Raw genomic sequence first — 25,583 nt, 5'->3', positions numbered from 1 at the left:
TTGCTATATTCACTCACCTTTACATTGTTCCAAATCCATATGCTGTTATTTGTTCCGTGCAACACAAAAAGAGAAATTTTAATAAATCTTCATCCAGCTCTATATGATATTCATCTGTCAAGAAGCTGTGAAATGGACAATAAAGCACACTAAAGGTAGTCCATCTTTCAGAAAAGTGACAGATAATGGGTTTAGAATTATTTCATACATTCATAAACACTTTTTAATTTTCAGATTTTCAAGGCTGTTAGCCACTAAACACTAAACTTATCGATTTAAAAGAATCAAAATCATTTATAGCCTCAAATGGCATCAAATAGTTGCCATATTTCCAATCTGCGCAGTCTGACCTGTTTTAAAGGCCGTGCTCTGGGCTTCCAGCGCAACATGGTTATATTTAGACTTTCCCAAAATTTCATATTAGCCAGCTTGTGTACCTTGTTTTAGAATTAAGAGTATAAAGGATGATTCAAGTGTATGGCTCTCTGGCTCGGTCCATGTGAAGACGTCCTGCTCACTGCTTTAGCAGAGCGCTCACACTGACTTGTTGTTATTGCTCACATGATTTGGCCATGGACATTATAAACTAATTTCTGGTGCTGCCAATTTATGCAGCTACAGGTCACACACTGTGCCCCATTATATTAGAGAGGTTGTACTGGGTTACTGTAGTAATGGCAGGCTGGAACGGGCTTGATTATGTTTTTTAGCTTAAAGCTTTTGCTTTTTGACTTCAGCTCATGTCCAACTTGTTATGAAAGTGTTTGGTATTTGATATCGATGTGTTTTGGGATGACTTCCGTTCATCATAGAGTAGTGACAAGGCAATTAATTGCTCATGTAGAGAATATTAACATGCTCATTTGTCCAGATAAGTGTATATTTTTATATATTTTTTATATTACTTTATATAAAATATTTATTTGCTTATTTCTTTTTTAATTCAGTTCTAAATTTTATTACGTGTTAGTAATGGAATGTTAGTATACGAATGTAACCACTGTCACTTCATCTTAAAGTCAGTGTAAACAGGAAAGATAAAAATCAGATTTCTTTCAAAACATCTCTCCGCATTAGACTTAATAGACCTACCACTGTCTATTTTGTTGTTATACTGTATGAATCCAACAACACAATATTGACAAGAAAAAGAGAAAAGCACTCACCGTGTTCTCTATTAATGACTGTTTACATGAATAATTACTTGAAACAATATTTACTTAATTGAGAAATGCTTGCACTACATGCCACTAATTTAATTTGTTCATATTTGTATTAATGTTTCACTTTTTTAATGAAGAAGTGGATTCAGTAGCGTATTAGATGCTGTGGTATTGTAATTAGTATCTAAAATCATGAAATACCACAGATTTTGTGATCAATTAATTATTTTAACTATTTATATAAATATTTTATATATATATATATATATATATATATATATATATATATATATATATATATATATATATATATATATATATATATATATATAAAATTAGATTTTTGTTTAAAAAACATCTTTTGAAAGCCGAGTTCTTTTTTTAGACTAACATCATCAGCGGCTTTTATTGAGGCAAGGCAAGACAAACCCTGTTTATTAACATGCTTCATCTTCTTTGTGTGAACCTATAGCTGAGATGGACAGTCTGTCTGATCTTTCTCCACCCGGAACCAACCACCTCAGCTTCAGTCAGCAGCCCATCCCGGGCAGCACAGCCGAGCAGTCCCCGTCCCCGGTGCCCCTGTCCCACAGCAGTCAGGCCCCCAGCCGTGCCCAGCTCCCCGGCCTGCACCCCGGCCTGGTGTCCACCCCCATCAGCCCTCAGCTGGTGAATCAGCAGATCGTCATGGCTCAGATCCTTAACCAGCAGTACGCCGTCAACCGTCTCCTGGCCCAGCAGTCCCTGAGCCAGCAGTACCTCAACCACCCACCAGTCAGCCGCGCGCTCAACAAACCACTGGACGCGCAGGTGTCCACCAACGCCGAGGTCTCATCGGAGATCTACCAGTGGGTCAGAGATGAGCTGAAGAGGGCGGGAATCTCCCAGGCCGTGTTCGCCCGTGTGGCCTTCAACAGGACGCAGGTACAAATATTTGGATTATAATATATCATATAATGGAAGTTAAAGTGCCTTTTGAGATAAAAGATAAGCATACTAAATGGGGTGAAGATTATCACAAAATAGCTGCCTAGATATTAATTTGATGCTTTTCTTTAGTTATTTATTTATATGTTTAGTTATAAAAATTGTCAAATAATTGAGGTTGGTAAGTTTATTTTTTCTATGTACAAGTCTTATACATAGGAAGCAGTTTAGAGTGTCAGTGTGTACTTGCGATGCTAAAGGTTTGCGGCATCATGCTGATTTCTAAGATATCATCTCTTGGACAATCCCATAATGCACTGCAATAAGCAGAGTAGAATATATTAATCCAAAATGCTGGACAGAAGTCTTAAATACTGGGAAATATTGATAAAGAAATAGTCCACTCTAGTCTGAAATAAGAAGAACTGATTGCAGTAATTAGTTTTTCTGTAATGTAAATATTTGGGGGTTTTATTGGAATTTTCACCAGATTGTTTTCTAGATTATTACTAGCATCTTTCAAGAATGATTTACTCTGAAGATTTTTGAGTGAAAACCGACCTGAACAATTTTGAAAAAACGTGTGGATATGCATTTTAAGAACCAAATCAAATGTCTTTCAGTAAGCGTATAGTTAAAGAGTTAAAACAAAGGGCCCTATCTTACACCCTGCGCAATACGGCACAAGTGTTTTTACTAGTTTCAGACCAACGCAGTTCTCATTTTTTCCATCCTGCGCCACGTTGTTTAAATAGCAAATGCATTTGCGACCATTTGGTCGCCCATGGGCATGCTTGTCTAAAAAAGAAGTGTGTTCAGGTGCATTGTTGGCGTGTTGCTATTTTAAGGGACTGAAAATAGACTGCGCCATAGACCAACTTAAACCTGGTCTATAGTCTGGCGCAATATTTTTTCTTTGTTATTTAAAGAGTGTGTTAGTAATATGCGCCTATAGGTGGGTGCACAACGCGCGTACACATTGCTTATTACACACACAGAAGCACACAAACATTTTTAAAAATGAAAACCCACCATTAAAAGCGAAACCCACCATGGCGGGAGCACAACTGCCTTTTAAAGGGGTGGGAGATGAGACTGATTGGTTTATTGCATGTTACGCCCAAAAAACAACCATTACTCATTAAGAGAACAGGGACAACTCGTTTAGACCATGAGCTATGCGTGCCGACCGTTTTCCTGTCGTTAAACTAGCAAAAGTGGATTCGGACACGCCCTGAGTGCACCTGCGCCGTGCGCTTTAGACCATGCACTTAGATTGTTAAAATAGGGCCCATAGTCTTTAAACTTAAGTTATCATAGGCCATATTCCTACTGTTTATTACAATAAAAAATAATATTTATTTTTACTGTAATTTATTTAATAAAAACTTATTTGTATAAAAAAAAAGTATTTTTATTTGTATTATTTTCTAAATAAAATTAGTATTTAATGAAAATAATTATATAATAAATAAAATAATATTTTTACACTACAACAACACTATTATTTACATGTTGTTGTTTTTTTTAGCTTTTATTTTGGCAGAAAGGGAGCCCTTAAAGCTGCTACTTTGTTGGCATCCAGTTGATAAACGATTTTCATTACAAATCTAGTAAATGGGTGGTGCTGGCAAGTTCTAAGAGACCCAAGCTCACAGCACTTGCAGAAGTATAGCATTTACTGTGAAAACACCAGATAACCAGCTGCACGCGTGTAAATGAACACAGTGCTGCGCTTCGCTCTGAAACACGTAGCACATATTTATTTAAAGTGATTTTATTTTGATGTTTGGTGCCTCCCAAGCATGTACTGTAGAGTGATCCAGATCTGTGTTTTATATCAGTTAGGATACTGTCAGCTGTCTATGTAGGCTGTGTCCAGTAAGGCAGCTTGCTAGGTTTTGGAGCAGAGCCATTAAGAATATTGTTTTTGTAGATTATTTTGTTGATGATTATAAATGCTGAATCATATCCCCAGCTCCGCCCCAGCCCCATACATCAGCTGTGACATGTTCATGTGAAGCTTGCCACTACACGCTCTGTACATCATTAAAATTCAACCATGCCTTGCTAATATAGTGACAACAGAACACTCACAGTTAGATGCTTTATCTGCTTTTATTTAGGGATCAACACAATGAACCCAATCGTCCAGTAAATGTCAGGACAAAGAGCGAGTGAGCACTTTTAGCACAGATATTGCATCTCATTCTTCAATCAAAAACGTCCTGGCAGGAGTAACTGATCACTGACTCCCGTCTTTGAGTTCACACACCCATGGCTTTGACCTTGTTTTTCGTCACTGCACACAATCTGTTGTCAGCGCTGAGCTGGGACAGGACACTTATTAGCGGTGTGAGCTAAGGCAGACATCACTATTATTATTGCTCATTCAAACTATTACATTTTCCAACCAAAAACTCATTTCTCACTGCTTGTCCTGTGTTATTGTGCATGAGTGATACCACAAATTGTGCACATTTGATTGAGGTGTGCACATTTCTTCACTCAAGAGGCAAAATACACTTTTGAAAGTATTTGAGAATTCACTATAAATTATTTGAAAACTGATGCTAGGCAAAATGACCACAGATTATTGCCTGATGAGTCTACTGCTACTAGTGGAAATCATCAGGGATAATTTATTAATATCTGGTTCATGATAGGTTAATATAACAATGCTTTTCTTGTTTAGTTATTTTTTTAGTTATTAAAAATTGTCAAACAATTAGGTCAGATTTTTTTTTTTTTAAAGATGTCTCTAATATTCACCAAGACGGCATTTATTTAAGCAAAAATACTGTAAAAACATTTATATTGTGAAATTACAATTTAAAATAACTGTTTTCTATTTATGCATTTATTCTTTAATGAATAGAAAGTTAAAAGCAGTGCTTATTTGAAATATAATTTTTTTGTAACAATGTAAATGCGTTTACTGTGACTTTTGATCAATTTATTGCGAAATAAAATTATTAATTTCTTTCAAAAGAAAATCTTATTGGCCCCAAACTACGATTTTAACTCAGTTTGAGTTTGGATTTTTGTCAAAAAAAAAAAAAAAAACGAGTGTCACTGTTGCTTTGGAAAAAAGCGTCTGCTAAATACATAAATATAAATATAACTAAAATGTAAAATTAAAACAGAGAAATATTACAAAAAAAAACATCTGCATAAAAATTATAATAGTTTATAAGTGATTAAAATTACATAGGTGGAAAAAAGTTTTGGCAGTGAATTTAAAATAATGTAAAATATCAAAATACTCTGTCCCTGTATCAATACATGAAAGCACTCAAACACTCTAGCAAATACTGGGAAAGTTGTCAGACAAACTCAGAATTGTGTTTTTTTTTTTTTTTACTAGTTGTTATTAGTACAGTCCCGCCTAGACAACTGTCTGCCATCATCAGGTGAGACAAAGAGAGACGTACCTGGCCGTGTGCCAGCGGCGGGGGGTGGGGGCTGGCTCTGCCGCGGACGCATGAGCGACTGTTGCTGGAGACAGCGGGAACATAATGTCTTGCGACGTTCTGCATAAAACCCCCGCTTGGCAGGAAGTGACTTTGATGTTGTGTTAGAGCGATAGGAATCTATAGGAATCAGGGGCCACGTCATGACAGGCATGTTTGCACAAATTGGCATTTAGTTGCGCTGGGAAGAATTTAAAACCTACAATTTTTTTGTTTCCACAGAACCCTTGAATATTTATTGTGCATTCATCCCCACACGTGAATGATGGCTGCTTGTGATGGCATGCCGTCAAAACGTTTGTGGGTTTGGTGGCCCATTTTTAGACTTTATTATGCAAAGTGCATCACCCTTGATGGTGTTTGATAGTATTTGACTGAAAGAGTAAATGACTAATCCTAGCTTAGCAAACGTTGCCGTCTACCAGATTCTCAGGCTAGCTTTTTCTCTTTTCTAACGTACACTACTGATCAAAGATTTTGGTCTGTAATATTTTCTTTGTGGTTTTGAAAGTTAGATTTATTTTTTATCAAAAAAAAAAGAAAAAAATTGTAATGCAAAGTAGAATTTTCTTCATGATTACTCCAGTCTTCATTGTCACATGATCCTTCAGAAATCATGAAAATATGCTGACTTGCTGCTTTAAGAAAACATTTCTGATTATTAATAGTAAAAACTATTATGCTGTTTATTTTCTCTTTTTTGTTTTTTGTACGTTTTTGTAAAAAAAAAACATGTAATATTACAAATTGCTTTTACTGTCACTTTTGATCAATTTAATGCATCCTCACTGAATATAAGTATTAAATTCTATTGAGCATTATTATATTCATCTATTGATGAAAGTGTTGTAGAAACATTAGGAACATCAGATTTTCCTTTTTTTCAGTGGCTTTAAGAAGCGTTTCTGATTTCACCACAAATAATGTTTTAATGACATTGCGGTATAATTGATTTTCTTTTTAAAGAAAGGCTTTGAAATGTTATAATATTCATTATATTATTAGCACTACATGCGCATATTTTACTAAAAGCACAGAAATATACAGTTAATTCCTATGGGATATTCAGGTGGGCGGAGCTTATCAACGGGTCAATTGCTTTGTCACAGATGGAGTGGAGAGAATGTTTTAATTGTTGCACTTGTACTGATTGCTCTTTGCTAAGAGGACGATGCATGTATTTCTGTGTCTCTCACAGGGACTTCTGTCTGAGATTCTCAGAAAAGAGGAAGACCCCAAAACAGCGTCTCAGTCACTCCTGGTCAACCTGCGAGCCATGCAGAACTTCCTGCAGTTACCGGAAGCGGAGCGTGATCGCATCTACCAGGACGAGAGGGAGCGCAGCTTGACCGCGGCCTCTGCTATGGGCCCTGCGCCCCTCATCAGCACCCCTCCCACACGCCCTGTACAGGTAACACGCTCACAATCACATATCACAAATATGTGTTGTAGGGTTGCATCCCTTGATGCAAGGCAAAAACTAGTTTTTTTTTGTTCTTGTTTTCCAATTGAAATATCTATGCATCCTTAAAAATGAAATCAGTTTATTTGGATAAATGTTACTTATCAAAAACAGAGAGAATATATCATGAATTAGGTTCATTTTTCTTACTCCATTGGCAAATTATTTTTTTCTTGCTTTATGCATAAATCAAACAGATTTAAATGGGTTCTGTCTTGTTTATTTATAATTTTATAAAAATGAAAAAAAAACAGACTGTATCTTGAGTTAGATTAATTTTTCTTACTCTCTTTGAATGTTTATGTTTTATGCTTAAATCTTAAATAAGATGTCTCTCTTAGTAATATCTTGAACTCAAAACTAATAAAAAATGACATAACAAAACTTAAAATAAAACTGAAAACATAAATTATGAAAATAAAGTTGTATTACTCTGTTACTTGATTTATGCATAAATCTAACAGATTTAAATTGATTCTGTCTTATTTTTATAAAACTTTTTTTAGAAATAAAAGTGACAGACACAAAAAAAATCTACAATTTAAACTCCAATTAAAACAGAAAATATAAAAATAATGTCTCATTTAATATATAAAAATGTAAAATATACAAAATATAAGTGTAAGATACATCCTTAAAGACATTTATTGGGATACATTTTACTAATCAAAGACAGAGAGAATATATCTTGAATTGAGCTGAATTTTCCTTACTCTGTGAGCAAATGTTTATTTTTTTTCTAGCTTTATGCATCAGTCTGACAGACTTAAATAGGATCTCTCTTATTTCTGTCTTGTTTATATTTGTCAATTTTTCTTCTCAAGAAAATGCATGTTGATTTAAGGATGTTTATTTTTACTGGAAGGCAAAGCAAAAATACTGATTACATTTTTTTTTTTTTTGGGAATAACTTGCACTGATAATTTATTCACAGTAAGACCACAAACATGCAAATAAAAGTAAATGGGGTCATGTTGAATTTAAATAGATTCTGTATTCTCACTTATGTAAATGTAGGTGGAATTGAACACTCAGACTCAGTTTCAGCACAAATATTTAGCATGCTCTCACTCACTAACATAATGAGTGATTAGCTAAGGTATGTATTCCATCAGTCATCGTCAGAGTATTTGCTTTGCACACACTGGAATTGAATGTGTAAATTCTTGAGGAGGCAGGAAAAATGACTTCATTTTAATATGAGAATTTCTCACAGCAGCTTTACTCACTAGAGAAGAGTTTAAGATTGTACTAACAATGGAAGACTGGGGAAACCTGTTTGGTAAAGGCCATTATTTTTGCAGTTGTGTTTGGTGTGGCCAGTGGCCCAGAAATGATGCACTGTGGCTTTAAATGGCAGTGCATTATAGTAATGTGCTGGTCAGGAGCTCACACATGATGGTTTATACAAACACACAACCACAAGGACACCATTACAACCCCACAGCTTGAACTCGTGTTTACAAATCATGACTGACATGCAGTCAGGTACAGATGCATTGATACAGAGGTACATTTTATTTCTGTTTTCAGGCACTAGTCAATTTTGAGATTTGTTTATTTGTCTATTTTGTTTGTTAAAAGAAAACATACAAACTATACATTTTAAATGTTTTTATTTATTACATTTAAACTATTTGTGGCTGTAAATTTTAATGACAGTACATGTCTTTAAAGGCTGTTTTCTCAAAATGAGCCAGAAATCTCCACTTAACAATTATACAAAAAACTTGACAATTATATTCTTATTTATATTTCTAGGCATAAAATATACACATATAAAACTTTATGCTTAGAAACATGGTGAATTTAAAAAAAAAAAAATTATTTGGCTGTCGCCAATATTTTTTGGGCTGACTTAAATATCCAAAATCCCATCTGCATAAATCTATAACTATAATGTCTCCTTTAATGTCAACAGATTAAAACAATTTTGAAACTGGCTTTATCCAATGTTCAGATTTCTGTTCTGTAGTCTTAATGCATATTAGATTATATAATGCCTCTTTTGCATATTTACATTTAAGAAAACTTGTAATACAAACCTGTGAATGGTTTGTTATTAATAGTCGTTTTAGCAGCAGCTTGAAATATTACATTTATGCATTGTAAATGTTATGCATTTAGCAAGTGCTTTTATTCAAATATTAAATGCACCACCGTTATTATTAAAATTCTGTACAGTTATTGCCGATAACCAATGCAAAAGTGTCGGTACATCAATGCATCTGTACTTTGAAGGAAACGTTTAGTGCAGGAAAGATCTCAGGAAGCGTTTCTTTCACTCCGAACTCTTCAAGCAGGGCCGGAAAGGTATGCAGAGCCTCCTTCAAACGCAGTTGAGTGTATCTTAGTGGATCGGACACAAAGCCTTCCTGTGTGTGATGGACTGAGGAGTCTCTTTTATACAGGAGAAAAACTCCCTCACACACACAGAATGTGTAAAGACCGAAATGTCATCAGTGTTCACTCAAGTGTGCACGCATTTGTGTGTGTGCTTGCGTGCATCATGTCCTAGTGTGTGTGTGTGTGTGTGCAAACCAGATGCTGCTTTCCTGTTCAGATCCCATTATCAGATGGTTCTGTAACCTGATTATTCAGCAACTGCGCCTAATTCGTCAGTCTCGTACAGAGCTCGGCAAAAGTCTCTATTATCTGATGATATTTGTATAAATTGGTGAAATTTTTAATCAAAGGGCATATCGATGCACTGTTTGACACATATGACTGTGTCCCAAAACATAGTGTGCTTCCTTGCTGCCTATCTAACTGAAATGGAGCCTCATTAGTAACTGTTTTGGAACATTCTACTTATGCAGCAGAAAGCATATATATATAATATTATTACAAATACTTTTTGCGTTTATATGTATGTTTACATTAACTTTGTTGTCTTTGAACACTGAACATACCATAATGATAGATAGATAAACGAAGATAATGCTTTGTCTGTCATTGGCCTTTTTGCATAAAAATAAATGTGATAAAGCAGGTTCAGGGAGGGGGAAGTCTTTGGATGCATAGCAGCTTGATGCTGACAGAAATGAGTGAGATGTTCTCAGGATATTTTCTGCTGTAAATCAGCAGGGTGGCACGTCTTACAGCGCTGCAAGGCTTTTATGACGCCCATAAAAACAGATGCGAAGGTATGTTTCCCACATACGTTAATGGATCGTCAGACAGTGTGTGCAAGTTTGTGCACGCTCATCCCTTTATAATTAGATACGGTCACAAAATAACTCAGCCTAGACACTGATGCTTCACATGTAAATGACTGCTGTAGGTGCCACTGACAGCCTCTTCAACGCTCCTGCCGTGGCAGTTTGGAGCCCCTTCATGTTATAAAAAAAAAGTTATAGCCATGTTTGCAAGTCGTTTTGCTGCAGAAATAGAATAGAAATCTGATCATGTGTTACTATTAGTATTCTGATCAGATCTGATTTAAGTGTTATTTTAACCAGTTGTTTTACATATTTGTGTGTGTTCACAGCCCAGAAGAGAGGAGTGTAACAATGTGAGACCAGAAGACTGGAATCCCAGAATTCCAGTGGGCATCTCTCCTGTGAGTGCACATATGGTACATTGTTTATGCAGAAGTTGATGCATGATTTTGTCCTTGATTATATACCTATGTACATATAAATTATTTTTAAATGATCTAAAATAATAATAAAATAAATGAGAATGCATAATAATAGTAATCATAATATTTTTATTGTGTAACTTTTTAAATATTAAAAAAATATATATAGTTGTTGTTTTATTATTATTATTTCATATATATGTTGTTCAGAAGTTTTTGAATGAAGTCTGTTCTGCTCACTAAGGCTGCTTTTATTTGCTAAAAATAAATATTAAAAATAACTTTTAGATTTTAATATATTTTCAAATTAATTTATTTCTGTGATGCAAAGCTGCATTTTCAGCATCATTACTCCAGTCTTCAGTGTCACATGATCCTTCAGAAATCATTCTAATATTCTTATCAATGTTGAAAACAGTTTGGGTTGCTTCATATTTTTATGGGAACTGCTATAAATGTTTTGGGGGGGATTCTTTGATGAGTCATTGAAGCATTTATTTGAAATGGAAATCTTTTGTGACTAAATATAGGTCTTTACTTTCACTTTTGATCATTTTAATGCATCCTTGCTTAAAAAAAACGTATTCATGTCTTTCATTCATTCATAAATTAATAAATCTATCTTACTGCCTCCAAACTTCCAAACAATAGTATATGAACTAATATATACATATATATATATATATATATATATATATATATATATATATAATATATATATATATATATATATATATATATATATATATATATATGTATATATATATATATATAATATATATATATATATATATATATATATATATATATATATATATATATATATATACATATATTTATTTATTTATTATTTTTTTTTTTTTACCATTTTATTTGACTGGTGCATTAAAAATGTAAACAGTATATCCATCTGCCTAACTTTTTTCTTGTTCTTTGCACAGGTGAAGCCCAGCCCTCTGTCCTCAGAGTGGAATGGGAAATCAGAGAACTGTGTGTTAAACATCAACTCCTCCATCTACGACGAGATCCAGCAGGAGATGAAGAGGGCCAAAGTGTCCCAGGCCATGTTCGCCAAGGTCGCCGCCTCAAAGAGCCAGGTACGGCCCGCTTCAACTTTGACTTTCACTAGCCTGTCACGCTCAAAGCGCTCGTCCGGTTGACAAAACATTGTCAAACTTTTCTGTGTACAGCTTACAGAAAGCTTAGATAGCGAGATAAAAGCGTAAAAGGAGAGCTTTGTTAAGCCTCGCAGGTAGCGCAGCGCCGTAATGACTTGCGCCACTTTATTGTGGGTTTGTGAACAGCAGACAGTGTTGCAACATAAAACAAATGTGTTTATATAATTCAGCTGTGCAACGACCACACCATTATCTCACATAGCGAACAGCCTTCTGCTGAATACAGGCCTCTGTGAGAGACATTACCGTCTGTTTTAGCCTATTAAAACTAATTAAAGAAACGCAAGGCGAGCCCCATTATTAAAGGTTTCACATATCTATGTGCACACTTAAAGATTTTCACAATTACATCTGATGGGGGGGAAAACGCGAATAAAAGCCCTAAATTATCTAGAAATATCAGCAGGTTTTTGCTGATTGCACTGATTACGGTGCCAGATACTTTTGTTTTTTCAAATTATTGTTTTTTGATGAAAAAACTGTTGTTTTTGTCGAAGGGAGTTCAAAGCCGAGAAGGGTGGAGGAGAGAAAAGACAAACCAGGGCATTTATTCGTGTAAGATTCTCGTATAAAATGACGGTTTGAGAGAAAAGAGCCCCCTCTCTGCCTGAGCCTGTGTGCTCCATTCATGGCTGGTGTGAATGTGAATTGAGCAGCAGATAAGAACTGTGCTAATTACGCAGCTGAAAAAGGGGCCTGGGAGAGCACTTATCTCCGGCTCCATCTCGTAATGTGCGCTCCCCGGGCAGCTGGTACCCCCTCCTTCCCGTTTCCAGCCCCCTCCGCGGGGCCCACAGGGGCCGCCGGCTGAATGTCCGGCCGGTGCCGAGCGCCTGGCGGAGCTGGTGCCGGCGCAGAGCGATCGTCGTTACGAAACGGCCGCTGCGGTGTCGTAATTAGCGGTGGGGAAACTCTTTTCCAATTGAGGCGTGACGATTGAAGAATCATTGAGGGAAGTCGACTGGTATCGGCTGTGATTACTGTACGTTTTCACTGTGATCGGTCAGTTTGGTCGCATTTTGGGTGCTTATAATGAAGAATAGTAATCATTCTTGTCTGAAAATACACATTTAGTCATTTTACAGGCTACATTTCTGATTATCATCAATGTTGAAAACCGTTGTGCTGTTTCATATTTTTGTGGAAAATAAAACCCATTCTTTTAATTCCTTGATGAATAGAAAATTCGAAAGAACGGCATTTATTTGAAATAGAAATTTTTAGAATTTTTGAATAATAATAATAATAATATATATATATATATATATATATATATATATATATAAATATATATAATAGGCAGAAGCAATATATGAATGATGTTCTTAACACTTGTCTTTTTAAAATGTAAAATGGCAAAGAAAAAATTATGAAATGCATTCTGAGTACAATTTATGATTTGTGAACTAAGTAGGATGAAAAACTGTGTGACACTTTACAGTAAGTTCCGGTTAGTTAATGCATTAACTAAAACTCAAAAAGTTTTACTACAACCTGCCAAAATATAAGTTTGGCTTAATTTGAAGAAATTATGACAGAATTGTATTGTACAGTAGAATGTACTTCTAAAAGTAATAACAACAATAATGTAGTTATTAAAACATTATTTGTTAAGGAATATCACACAATCATTGAACATTTTATTTGATTACATTTTTAAAGACCAATTACATTTTAAAAGTTTTATGGATTCATGTGATTATCACCTTTTTTGTTTTATTTGAATTTGTATTAAATCATAAAAGAGAATTCAGAAAAAATAAAATAAATCTGAATTGGAAAAATTTTTGGAAAAAAATTCAATTGAATTTAAAAAAAAAAAGATTTCATAATTTCATTTGATTACATTTAAAATATCAGTTAAATTGTTAAAGTTTTATGCACTCATTTAATTACAACAGTTTTAAATAATAAATAAGTATTAAATCAGATCAAAAATCAAAACCGAAAACACAGAATTTAGAAAAAATAAAACCGATTTCATAATTTCATTTGATTGATAATTGCATTTGGTTTACATGTTAAATGACAATAATATAATATAATATAATAGTAAATAAATAAACAAACAAAACTGAATAGATTTTATATGGCCATAATGTTAGCTTATGTACATTAAATAATATTCACTGATACAACTTTTGATTTTAAGATTAATAAAAGCTTTAAAAGTATTTTTCACAGTTAGTTCAAATATAGTTAACTAATGTTAGCAAATGGACTCTTTTTGCAAAATGTAGCCACAAACTGTGTTTGTGTCTGTCCCTGGCTGAAGGACCTCGGGGTCCTAGACAGCGGGTGGTGGGAGGCGTTTTGCCGTATGGTTATCTTCCGTGGCGTGTCGGATTAATTGGCGCGTCCATCAGTGCAGGAATCCTCGTCCGTAGCGGAGGTAGACTGCAGCAGCACTGGCTGCAGCACACGCTAGAGATCTGGCACAGGCCACGGGTTTGGCTTCCGCAGCCACAGGGCTCCAGGCTCGGCCCAGATCTGCCCTCGACGAGAGCCATGGAGATGGGAGGTGTTGAGGGGGAGGCGCAGCGCTCGTCCCCTGGGCTTTCAAAGCCGTAAACAGTAGTTTGAGGAGGTTAAAGAGAACCGTTGCATGTGTGTGTGAGTGTGTGTACCTGCTTACTCATGTGGCTGTGTGTACGGCTGTGGTGTAAATGAGTGAGTGTGTGCTGTTTATTGGGGGATGGGCACTGGATCGGAGCCATGCCGTCCCCCTCTCTGGGCACACATCCATACAGGACGTGAGTGCCAGGCTTTATCTATTTGGTGGCACTTTCATATTCCGAGTAGCATTTCAATTAATTTCTCCTCCTGCACCACAGAAAAACCACCCTTTCTGCAGCTTGTAAACTGAAAAAGAAACATATAAAATGTTTATTTGTACACTCTCATTGACGTCCAGTGAAGAGTTCATGAAATTGTGACATTTTGGAGGTGAAACCCAAGCTGTTGAGGTTCTTCCCTCCTTCAGTGCAGGATATTTTTGCCTGTCCAATTGTAGGTTTTATTTGAAGTATCATTCATATGGCGCAATTTATGAACTTAAGTTTAAGGTCAACATGAAGTGCTGTTCTCATCAGATTTTCTTACATAATCTAGTGATTTTTTAAAGGAGTTAAGATAAGGTAAGATTTTTTTTCTTCTTTCTGAAAAAAGACTTTTATGCTCACCAAGGCTGCATTCCTTTGCCAAAAATACAGTAAAATCAGTAATATTATGAAATATTATTACAGTTTAAAATAGCTGCTTTCTATTAGAATATGTTTTAAAATATAATTTATTACTGTGATGCAAAGCTGAATTTTCAGCATCATTAGTCCAGTCTTCAGTGTCACATGATCTTTCAGAAATCATTCTAATATTTGCTGTTCAAGAAACATTTCTTCCTATTATTATTATTACCAATGTTGAAATCAGCTTAATATTTTATTGATCAGGATTTATTGATTAATAGAAATATTTGAAATATTTTGTAACATTATAAATGGCTTTACTGTCACTTTTGATTAAATTATTGTGTCATTGCTGAATAAAACTAATAATTATTATTTTAAAATATCTTACTGACTCCAAACTTTGGAATATTAATGTATGTCAAGTAAAATGTTAAATAGATAATTTTTCATTCTAATAATATATTAAAAAAAAAGTAAAAAAATTATTAAGAATTTAATCATAAATTTAATCATGGACATTTCAGAATAGAACCAGGGATATGGAGGAAAAAAAAATAAAGGATGAAATAGAGAACATTTATAGTTTTACAGTTTAATTTAAAGATTAAAAATGATAAATTACATACAAATATAAATATTTTGGAATAACATGCACTGATGAATCATTCACAATAATACCAGGAACATGTAATATTACATAAAAGGGTTCAGTTTTGATTTCATGTTGAGTAGATTTAGAGGTTTGTTCAATTCCCTAATTTTGAATATGAGCAATAGTGAAAGTGACGTATGACTGAGCAAACACCACTAATACAGACATGACAGCGCTGAACTGGCATTCACAGAGCTCTGCTGGGGCTGGGAGAATAGAGAGAAGAAGGGCATTATGGGAGTTGTGCTGACACCCTCTGATGGTGTATACAATCACGGCCCCTGTTGTCAGATGACAAGCCCTTTAGAACCCAGAGCCATTCCCTCAGAGTGACCTGTCTCTCTCTCTGTGTGTGTCTGTATGTCTCTCGCTCACTCCTGGAAGAGGCTGTGGTAATTAGCAGGGCTCTAATGAGACAGAATGTCAGTGATCTGCCGCAGTACAGGGGGGCAGGCGATAGGCCGGTGTGTGTATGAAGGGGGGTAGAGGAGGCTGTGCCATCTGTCACTGAGCGCCTGGCTCGCTGCTCTCTAGGGGGGAACAGTGGGTCGGCAAAAAGTGTGAGAGAGAGATAGATTTAAAAATGTGCAGGATAGACTGTATATCAATACAAACCTGGTGGTTGACCGATATAGTTATATTCCTTTTTGTAAACTAAAAAGAAACACATTTATTCGCTGTTGTTGACATTCAGTGCAGAGTTCAAATCCCTCCTTCAGTGCAGGATATATGTGACCCTGGAGCACAAAACCAGTCATAAGTTACACAGGTATATTTGTGGCAATAGACAACAATACATTGTATGGGTCAAAATTATCGATTTTTCTTTTATGCCAAAAATCAATAGGATATTAAGTAAAGATCATGTTCCATGAAGATATTTTTGTAAATTTCCTACTGCAAATAAATCAAAACTTAACAAAAATAGTTGCATCTCAGCCACATATTGTACTATCCTAACAAACCGTTCATCAACGGAAAGCATATTTATTCTTTTTTTAGATGATGTATAAATCTAAATTTCAAAAAATTGCCGCTTGTGACTGGTTTTGTGGTCCATGGTCACATATCATCTATTTGCAGATAATCAGCTGTTTTGAGGCTGTTTTATTGGTTTATTTAACAGTTTTGGTATGTTGCTACAGTATGTCAGCCTTGCTAGCATAATAAACACAGCATTAGTAAACATTCTAATCATAGCATTTCCTTTTTTTCTTCTTTTTTTTATATATTTTAGGAAATTTGAATTGATTGTTTTTTTTTTTTTGCATTTTTTCCAAAAATTTTAAAACATTTATTTAGTTTCTTTTTATTGTCTCCCATTTCCCAGTTTCCAATTAAATATTTATAAAATATTAGCATTATACACGTACTGTATATATATTATTTTATTTTATATAATTTTTTAAAAGAATTTTACGGAAGCTACATTCATTCTAACATTAACACTTGTAATTAACCACTATACTATCAACCTAGTCTATCATTCACACTAGATAATAACTATGGCCACTTGGCCAGGTAATTTATTAAAATTTTCTGTTTTTAAATATAGTGTAAAATAAGTGTTTTTTAATTTTTATGTTGCTTATTTGCTATAATTAGATTGTATGATGCATTTTATCGTCATCTGCTAACCCGCAGTCTAAAAAAACAGCATCAGTCTTTCTCTTCCAGGAAAACAGACCAGCGATATTGATGACATCACCTTGCACTCAGGGGTGTCATGCAGATTTTTGTCTAGTAAAATTGAGACCTTCCCTCCCCCTGATAACACCTGTGTCTGACTAGCAAGTAGGCTGTGATGTACACTACAGTCTATTGGCTATTCATTTCATCGACTCTGTCTGAGCTGTTCCTGTGGGTGGGGCCTAAATCACATTTATTTGGCCTGTATTTCCAGGGCAGGTCTAGACGCATCGTCTGCAGCCATGTGTCTGCATTTACTTTCATTAAGGCATGAGAACCCAAAGCCGGATGCAAATGAAATTATGCTTCCATATGGAAGTTCGGTCCTCCCTCTTCCCTATAATTTCACAGAGAATATATATTTTTCATTATCGTGCTTCATTTTGAAGAGTTGTTTGTTTACAGTTATGAATTCGCTGCCTCCCAGGGGCGTGTGCGAGGCAGATGGGAGCGGTGGGCCTGTGAGAGCGGAAATAGGGCCATGACTGTTTATTAATTGATTTATTTATTTATCTGGCTGCCTGGTTATTAGGTTGCCTGGGAAACAGCTGCAGTTCCCCTGTATTATTAAAGACACAATATTCGTGAACCAGAGACCCAGATGTCTGGGAAATTAATTCTGCGTATGATTTATCGCAGCACGCGCCTCCAAACGAAGCTTTTTCCTTGTCGTTTAATGCGTTTGTTGACCGTCTTCTGGTTCTCCGGCTTGTTCTCCATCTGTCTGCTCGCTCTCTCTCTCCTCGGCACGCAAGGTAGCGTTAGAGGTGGCCCGGTTTCTCGCGCTCTCCTCTGTCAGACCACACAGGGCTTGTTCTGAGGCCCATTCTCGCTAATCTGATCAGGCAGGCAAATACGCCGGGAAAAGCGGCTTTAATGATCCCCCTAATTACCTCAAGTCAATACCAACTGTATTATTAGACTCCGGGAAAATATTCCATTAGGGTCCCCCCCGTGGGACTCCCCGCACGTAGCGATGTCACGCGCCGTGCGCCCCCATGCTTGTAATTAATTTTATTTACACACGCAGGAATGCACAAGGTCGCACCTGCAGCCCGGAGCCGCCTCGCCCGGCCCCCGACTCGCCCGCTTAATCAGATCTGTCATAATTACCATTCTGCATGCTTCTGACACACGCTGTGAAATATTTCAATTTAACTGCAGCCAGTGGCTGTGGCAGACGCCCACGGCGTATGGATGCGGACCGGACCTGCTCTGCGCTTTCCCTTCTTTGCTCTCTTCCTGCTGGTTTTTTGCAAGTTTTTGGACATTAGTGACCAGATAAATTGGTCCATATCTGTTCATTAGTTCCATTATTGACCAATGCTCTTGCACGCTTGGTTTCTTTTACTCACCCTCACGTCGTTCTGCATGACTTTCGTGCAAGTGTGCAAAACAAAAGGTGCGTTTTTGAAGGACATACAGTACAGGCCTTTCTTTTGTATATATTAGAAAAAGTTAAAAAAAAAAAAAAAAAAAGTTTAATTTTCTGAAGTTGTACTTCATTCAGAATATTCTGAAGTAGAGTATTCTATTTTGTTTTAAAAAACGTTCATATATATTATTAATATATATTATATTAAATATATATTTATAGATATACTTAAACAATAAATATTGTATGTGTGTGTGTGTGTGTGTGTGTATATATATATATATATATATATATATATATATATATACATGTGTGTGTTTGTTTGTGTGTATATATATTTATCTCTGACCCTGCGCAATAAAACAATTCATCAAACATCCTCAAATGCTTCAAAAGCCTCTGTCATAAAAGTTAACGACTTGATATATTTTTGCCGTTTTAAAGCAAACTTGTGTTAATTAAGAGTGCTGTTGGAGCTGACATGTACAATTTGCAGGTTTTATGCAGTTTTAATCTATAATTCAATAAGATCAGGCATGATTTATCTGCTTAATTACTCTCTGATATTAGCAATTAAACTCCAGCTTTGAATTAAATCTCAATCACACGCTTATAATTGATGGACTAGTGTTTTCTCATAGGTTGCTTGTGTGTCGAGGGCTCCTTGCAGGCTCTTTGTTTGAATTATGTTGCGATCAACCTACTTACACTTTATGTTGGGGTTGTTTTTTGTTTTCCTTCAGGTCTCTTGAAAAAGTTAACCTAGTTAAAGGCCACCAGATCTGCTTTATCCTCGCAAAATTTTGTAGAAAAAGTTGTTGACTGTTTTATGGTGCAAGTATTTTTAGTTGTTTTTTAGGCAGTTATTTGTGAGTTAAACTTATGTAGGTGGCCATTTCTTACTACATTACGTCAGAGCAGGTATTGCAAAAAAACAAAAAAAACAAACAAAAAAAAAAAAAAAAAAAAAATATATATATATATATATATATATATATATATATATATATATATATATATATATATATATATTTAATTTTTTAGAAAATACCAAGCAAATGTGATTTGGAGTCAAATACAGATAGATCTTTTTTTTTTTTTTTTTTTTTTTTTTTTACTATCATTTAATCATCTACTGAAAAGCATTTCTAATGTTTTATCAACTTTAGCAATTTACTTAAAGTGCAAAATATTTACAAGCAATGACACTTGCTTTAATATTTAATTTTCTAAAGCAGTTTACTTCTGAAATGCAGCTCAAGCATCCAAATCCTTTTTGGGGCCAAAGTGTATTATAACCTCTAGAAAGCTCACAAGGAACTTTTTAACGGCGTCATGCATGTTGTTAAGCAGGTTTTCGGCACATACTGTTACAACCCTTTTGTCTCTGCTTAGAGATCTCAGATAGATAGATAGACAAACAGACAGGCATTATTGATCCCTGAGGGGAATTTCTCATAAAAACGGCGCTATACATTTACATGTTGCAATCAAACAAGACAGAACACGTCACTCTATAGCATTTAATACGTGGTGAGAAATATGAACGTAATTCTGAATAAATTCTTGCTTAAGTAAGTTTGTTCTACAATTAGTTTTGGTTACATACGGCCATGGCAACAGTTTGAGCTGAATCTTTGCTGTTTATTGCTTAAAAGGAAACTCTCTCTATCACCCCCTTGAGTTTGGAGGTCTGTCAGGGTTTGCAATGCATTCCCATCTTAAATATATTTGTAGCCCAAGGCAGTAGAGTGTTTGCTTGACCACATCTGTGGAGAACGGATGCGTTTCTGTGTATTTAGAGTTCATCTGGGGCACATGCCTCATTTTCTCTTGCTCCATGCCAAGACCATTTGAATAAATACTGGGAGCAGATCTATTTGCATAGTAAGATCTCCAAAAAGGCAGTCCGTTCTCGCCCTATTTTTGGCCCGCTTTTTTTTTTTTTTTACTTACTGTTGCAGAAGATTCACATATGCTGTGCGAGCGCATTAATATATTTCAGCCAACAGATGGACTTGACGCGCATGCGGCGGGTCCGATTCCTTCGCTCGTACATCCGCAAACCCCACACACGTTCGCTCTTAGGGCCCGGCGCGCAGACGAAAACAGGTTTGAACATACTGTATTATCTTTTGAACTGATCTGCATGACACTGTCTGCCAAAGCTGAGTCGGTGCCAGATTCAGGAGGGGCGGTAGAGCAGGAAACAATAATGCTTTGTCTGCTGAACACTGCAGCCCTCTGCCTGACATCAAGATGTTTGTTACTCGCTTTTGTTTTTACTTCAACGCGCTCGAGACCGAAGCCATAACAATGGATTAGCATCTTTATTTAAAAACAATGAAAAGAGTGAAAAAGCAAGAATAGTTCTTTAACATCTGCCCCCAGACTGCGGTTTCTGACAGACGTCCGCGCGAGTTTATGTGTTTGTTTAATAGAGGAGCCTGTGTACGCCCTCAGGTCTATAGGGGCTGTATCTCCACCGAAACTTGCTGACTTGTTTGAGAACGTCAACCAACGATGTGATGACTGATAAGCAAACAGCTGTGGCGTAGAGGGCAGAGCGCTGATCTGGAGACAGCAGTGACCAGCTGATCTGACATCATAATTCATATAGTTCCGTACTTTATAGTAAGCGAAATTAGGATTGGTGTCCAGAGGTGTACTGTTCGTCAGCTGTGGATACTTGTATATATTCGCCAAATATAAGAAATCTAAAATAAAATTACATATATAAATAATTCCTTTGTTTTTAAATATTTATTTAAATTAAATTTAAATAGAATATCAAAACAACAAAAAGCATCAACTGTGTGCACATATTTATACATTGTGTGTGTGTGTGTGTGTGTGTGTGTGTGTGTGGTGTGTTTAAATTAATAAATTAAAATTTTGAATAAAATTTAAATTTCATTGAAAAAATTAAGAAAACGCTTCGGGTACGCACTATACGCACGATACTACGATATTTCTTCAAAAGCAGATCGTGGAGGCATTTTTATCGTAGTAGCTTTCTACTTTTCTTTATGGGTAGTTTATACCGTAGCAAGTACGTTTCCCAATAACCTTGCCCGATACTTATTTCAAATACTAGGTATTTGCTTGACGATGATCGCTAACCAACTACACACTTTTAGTGCGTAGTAGACGTATACAAACTGGGATGTGGCCAGTTGTGCTGTGGAGCTGTTGGCTGATTCGGGACCGGTTGCAACATCGAGGTCCAAGTGATTTGAGACGGGTATCGTCTCAGGAGTCTGAGGCCTGGCAGAGCAGGGTGAGCGGAGGGGACGATAAGGAGCAAATGAGATAATAAAAAGGTGTTGATGGTGCCATGTGACTATGATGTGGAAAACCGCAACTGTCTGGGGCTCCTGAACTCAATCCCAAGTTTATTAATGTGTTCGCTGGCATCTGTGTCCGGGCGAGGGGCATAAACACCACGCTGTTCTCTCACAGTAGTGTCCTGTGCTTGTCTCATTGGCAGCTTGTGACCGCTCGGCCCTCACACGCATAGACACACCGTATCCTGCTTAGTTGAGTGAATCTTATGCATGAATTCAGCCATTGTGCGCAAGAGAAATATTTTCATCAGAATGTACCCCTGCTATTTATACCCCGAACACAATGGAGGCTCTGGTGGGCTGCCTGGACCCTCTCTTCACGTACCACTTGACCTCTCCACCCGTCCACGGCCTTTATGGACGTATGGGTAACATAATCTTAAAGTTGAGCTGTAAATGGGTGAAGCTCACACAAAATCTGTCAAGAACATTTTAAGGTGGTATTTCACCTGAAATTAATAATGACGAAAAACAAAAACTAAATTAAATTTGTCTTAAAGTAAATTAAGAATTTTTTATTTTATTTTATTTTAAAATAAATAAATAAAACTTTTTTTTAATGAAGTTTGTCCTTAAATTTGTTAATTAATATTTTTTATTTTATTTTAAATACACAATTTTATAATTACATTTTTTATCTGAAATATGACTAAATTTGGCTTAAATAAAATTAGGCTATATATATATATATATATATATATATATAAATATATATATATATATATATATATATATATATATATATATATATATATATATATTTTTTTTATATATATATATATATATATATATATAATTTTTTTTTTTTTTTTTTTTTTATATTATTATTATTATTTTTTTTTTTTTTTTTTAAGATTTTATAATTTAATTTTTAGTGTTAATGTGACCTTATTTATTTGTTTGTTTGTTTATTGGAGATTCACACAGTACCTATAAAAAAGTATAAAAAACAAACAAACAATATTCTTATATATTTCTGGTCTAGAGCTTTAAAGGTGATTGTAAGAATTTCTCAATCTGTGCTCAGTTTTGCCAAGATATCAAAATCAGCAGATCTCAATATGAGCTCAGACATTTCTCATTAAATTCACTACACATTTTCATAGCTCTTTATTCTTACTGTTTAGTCATTTTTATTTCTCATAATGATTTTAGAAGGAACTTTAAAACAATGTTGATGCCTAATGAGGCAACTGGGAACTAATGAAGCGCAACCTCTGAACAATTTTTACCATCACTTGCCAAGTTAAAGTCCGTTGTTAGTTGTAAATGACTAGTTTTCCTATCTCCGTATTCTCCAAAAATAAACATTATCCTTTATAGTGTTTGTCAGATTTGACCAACCAAATCCCAGTAATGTTCCCTTATCCAGGCTGGCTCTGCTCTGTGCGAGCCCTCACTGTTTATGGTAAGACAGTGGAAGCAATGCAATTGGACAAATACAAGCACTTTTTCAGGTCTTCAAGGCCCAGAGAGCATTACACTGTCAGTGTGGCTGCCCAATGCAAAGTGTTTATTGTTGTGTTTTTGTTCTATAATGCAACAGCATTAATGCTAATACCTCTGTTGACTTTTTTCGGTTCGGTTGCATGTTCTTTTTTTTTTGGTGGCTTGTTCTTTGGCTCAGTGGGATTTGTTTGGCGTTTTATCCACAGATGTTTGATTGAGGATTATTTTACGATAGTGTGCTTAATGGCTGCGATAAGGTGTGTATGTGTTTGAAGCGCGTCGGGCTACAGACATCACAGCAGGAACAAGACTCAAATCCCCACGCATGCAAATAAAACAAAATGCGACAATAAACGTGGCAGAGGAACAAGGTGAGCTGTGATGAGCCTCTCTCGCTCGCTCTCTGGGGTTTACATGGCTTTTGGGAGGAGCAGGAACATGGGACAACAGAAATGCTGAGTTATCTTTGCCATGCAGCGCTCTGGTGTGGCTCTGGCTCCTGCTCCATGTGTGTATGTGTGTGTGTGTGTGTGTGTGTGCTGGGTAATCCTGTGGAAATGAAAGGTGCTGCCACACACTGGCCTGGAGATTACAGCATCACGTTTGTAAGTGTGCCAGGACTCGACTGCTGGAACACACACTAGAGCTCCCCTTTCCTCTTTTCTTTTCCTAAAACTAGGATTTGACCAGGCTTTATATTAGGAATGGGAATCATAAGGAATTTAATAGTTCCAGTTCCTTAACCAATCCATTAATGCTTCTTCCAGTACTTTTTAGGTAGAAAATCCTCTCTCAAACTAAACAAAATCAATATTTAGCATATATACAGTACATATTTTTGTTTGTTTACTGCATTAGTTATGAAGGTATTGCGTGAGAAGTTATTAAACTTGTTCGTTTGACTCATGAATATTGATTATGCGATTATGTTCACATAAATGTTTTGTTTTTGCATTGCAGCCATGCATAGTAAAACTCAAAATATAATAATTATCTCCTGAACACTAGGGTAGGGAAGGTGTAATGTTAAAATGGTAACTATACTCTTGTATTTTATGTAATTTTCCACTCTAGGTGACATATAAGAAAAAAGAAAAATATTCAGTGAATACAATATGGGGAAAAAGTCCAGTAAGATTTTTAATACTTTTATTCAGCAATGAAGCATTAAATTTATCAAACGTGACAGTTAAGACAAAAGAAAGATTTCTATTTTAAATACATACTGTTCTTTTGAACTTTGTATTCATGAAAGATTCCTGAAATAAAAAATATACAACAGTTTCCACCGATATGTTAAGCAGCATAACAGCACTGATAATAATCAGAAATGTTTCTTGAGCTGCAAATCAGAATGATTTCTGAAGGATCATGTGACACTGATGCTGAAAATTCTGCTTTGCATCACAGGAATAAATTACATTTTAAAATATATATTCCTTCGTGTTCTCCTGCAGGGCTGGCTCTGTGAACTGCTGCGCTGGAAAGAGGACCCGTCTCCGGAGAACCGCACGCTCTGGGAGAACCTGTCCATGATCCGCCGGTTCCTCAGTTTGTCCCAAGTGGAGCGTGATGCTATATATGAGCAGGAGAGCAACGGAGGACAGCAGCACCATGCGGACAGACCTCCTCACCTGCTGCACATGCCCAACGACCCATTACAGGTCAGTGTCACAAACACACACAATATACAAAAGCTGTGGGCCGGTACACCTTTGTCCATTATTTACACCTATAAAGTGCATTTTAGTACCTTAAATGTAGATATTAGTACCTCAGGTGTACATATCAGTAACTAAATGTGACAGATTTTGCACCTTTTTTTCCTGAGAGTCCATGTATGTGGTATGTAGTATTCAAGTTATTTTTCCTGGAATTTCAACTTGAAATGGTTTACATGTGGTAACCATATGGTAATGGCTTATTTATTTTTATTTTTACCAAAAACATGTCTAATTAAGTCTGTTTTGATCATTTGAAGTTTGGAGGTGCCGTGGAACTTTTTCAAACGCTGGTAATTTTGCGCTCCGCTGCTGTGTAAGCAAAACAGTCATTAGCAACATCATTTGTCTGCATTTAGATATTAAGGACAGCTAG

At 35.8% G+C, this 25,583-nt stretch overlaps 1 protein-coding gene across 6 annotated transcripts in view; it reads left to right on the top strand.

The window, feature by feature from the left end:
• Positions 1-25,583, top strand: part of LOC109105506 (DNA-binding protein SATB1-like) — a 56,428-nt gene that overhangs the window by 26,024 nt on the left and 4,821 nt on the right. For 5 of the 6 annotated variants that reach the window (XM_042741737.1, XM_042741735.1, XM_042741736.1 and 2 more), the window contains 5 exons: positions 1,636-2,087; positions 6,762-6,974; positions 10,516-10,602; positions 11,550-11,705; positions 24,944-25,150. In XM_042741737.1, the coding sequence (XP_042597671.1) occupies positions 1,636-2,087; positions 6,762-6,974; positions 10,516-10,602; positions 11,550-11,705; positions 24,944-25,150 (1,115 nt within the window). The remainder of the gene's footprint in view (positions 1-1,635; positions 2,088-6,761; positions 6,975-10,515; positions 10,603-11,549; positions 11,706-24,943; positions 25,151-25,583) is intronic. The other variant, XM_042741734.1, reaches the window with a different exon arrangement.

The sequence above is a fragment of the Cyprinus carpio genome, chromosome B16, assembly GCF_018340385.1.
Source record: "Cyprinus carpio isolate SPL01 chromosome B16, ASM1834038v1, whole genome shotgun sequence".
NCBI lineage: Eukaryota > Metazoa > Chordata > Actinopteri > Cypriniformes > Cyprinidae > Cyprinus > Cyprinus carpio.
The sequence above is the reverse complement of the archived record's forward strand: the minus strand, read 5'-3'. Positions and strand labels throughout refer to the sequence as shown.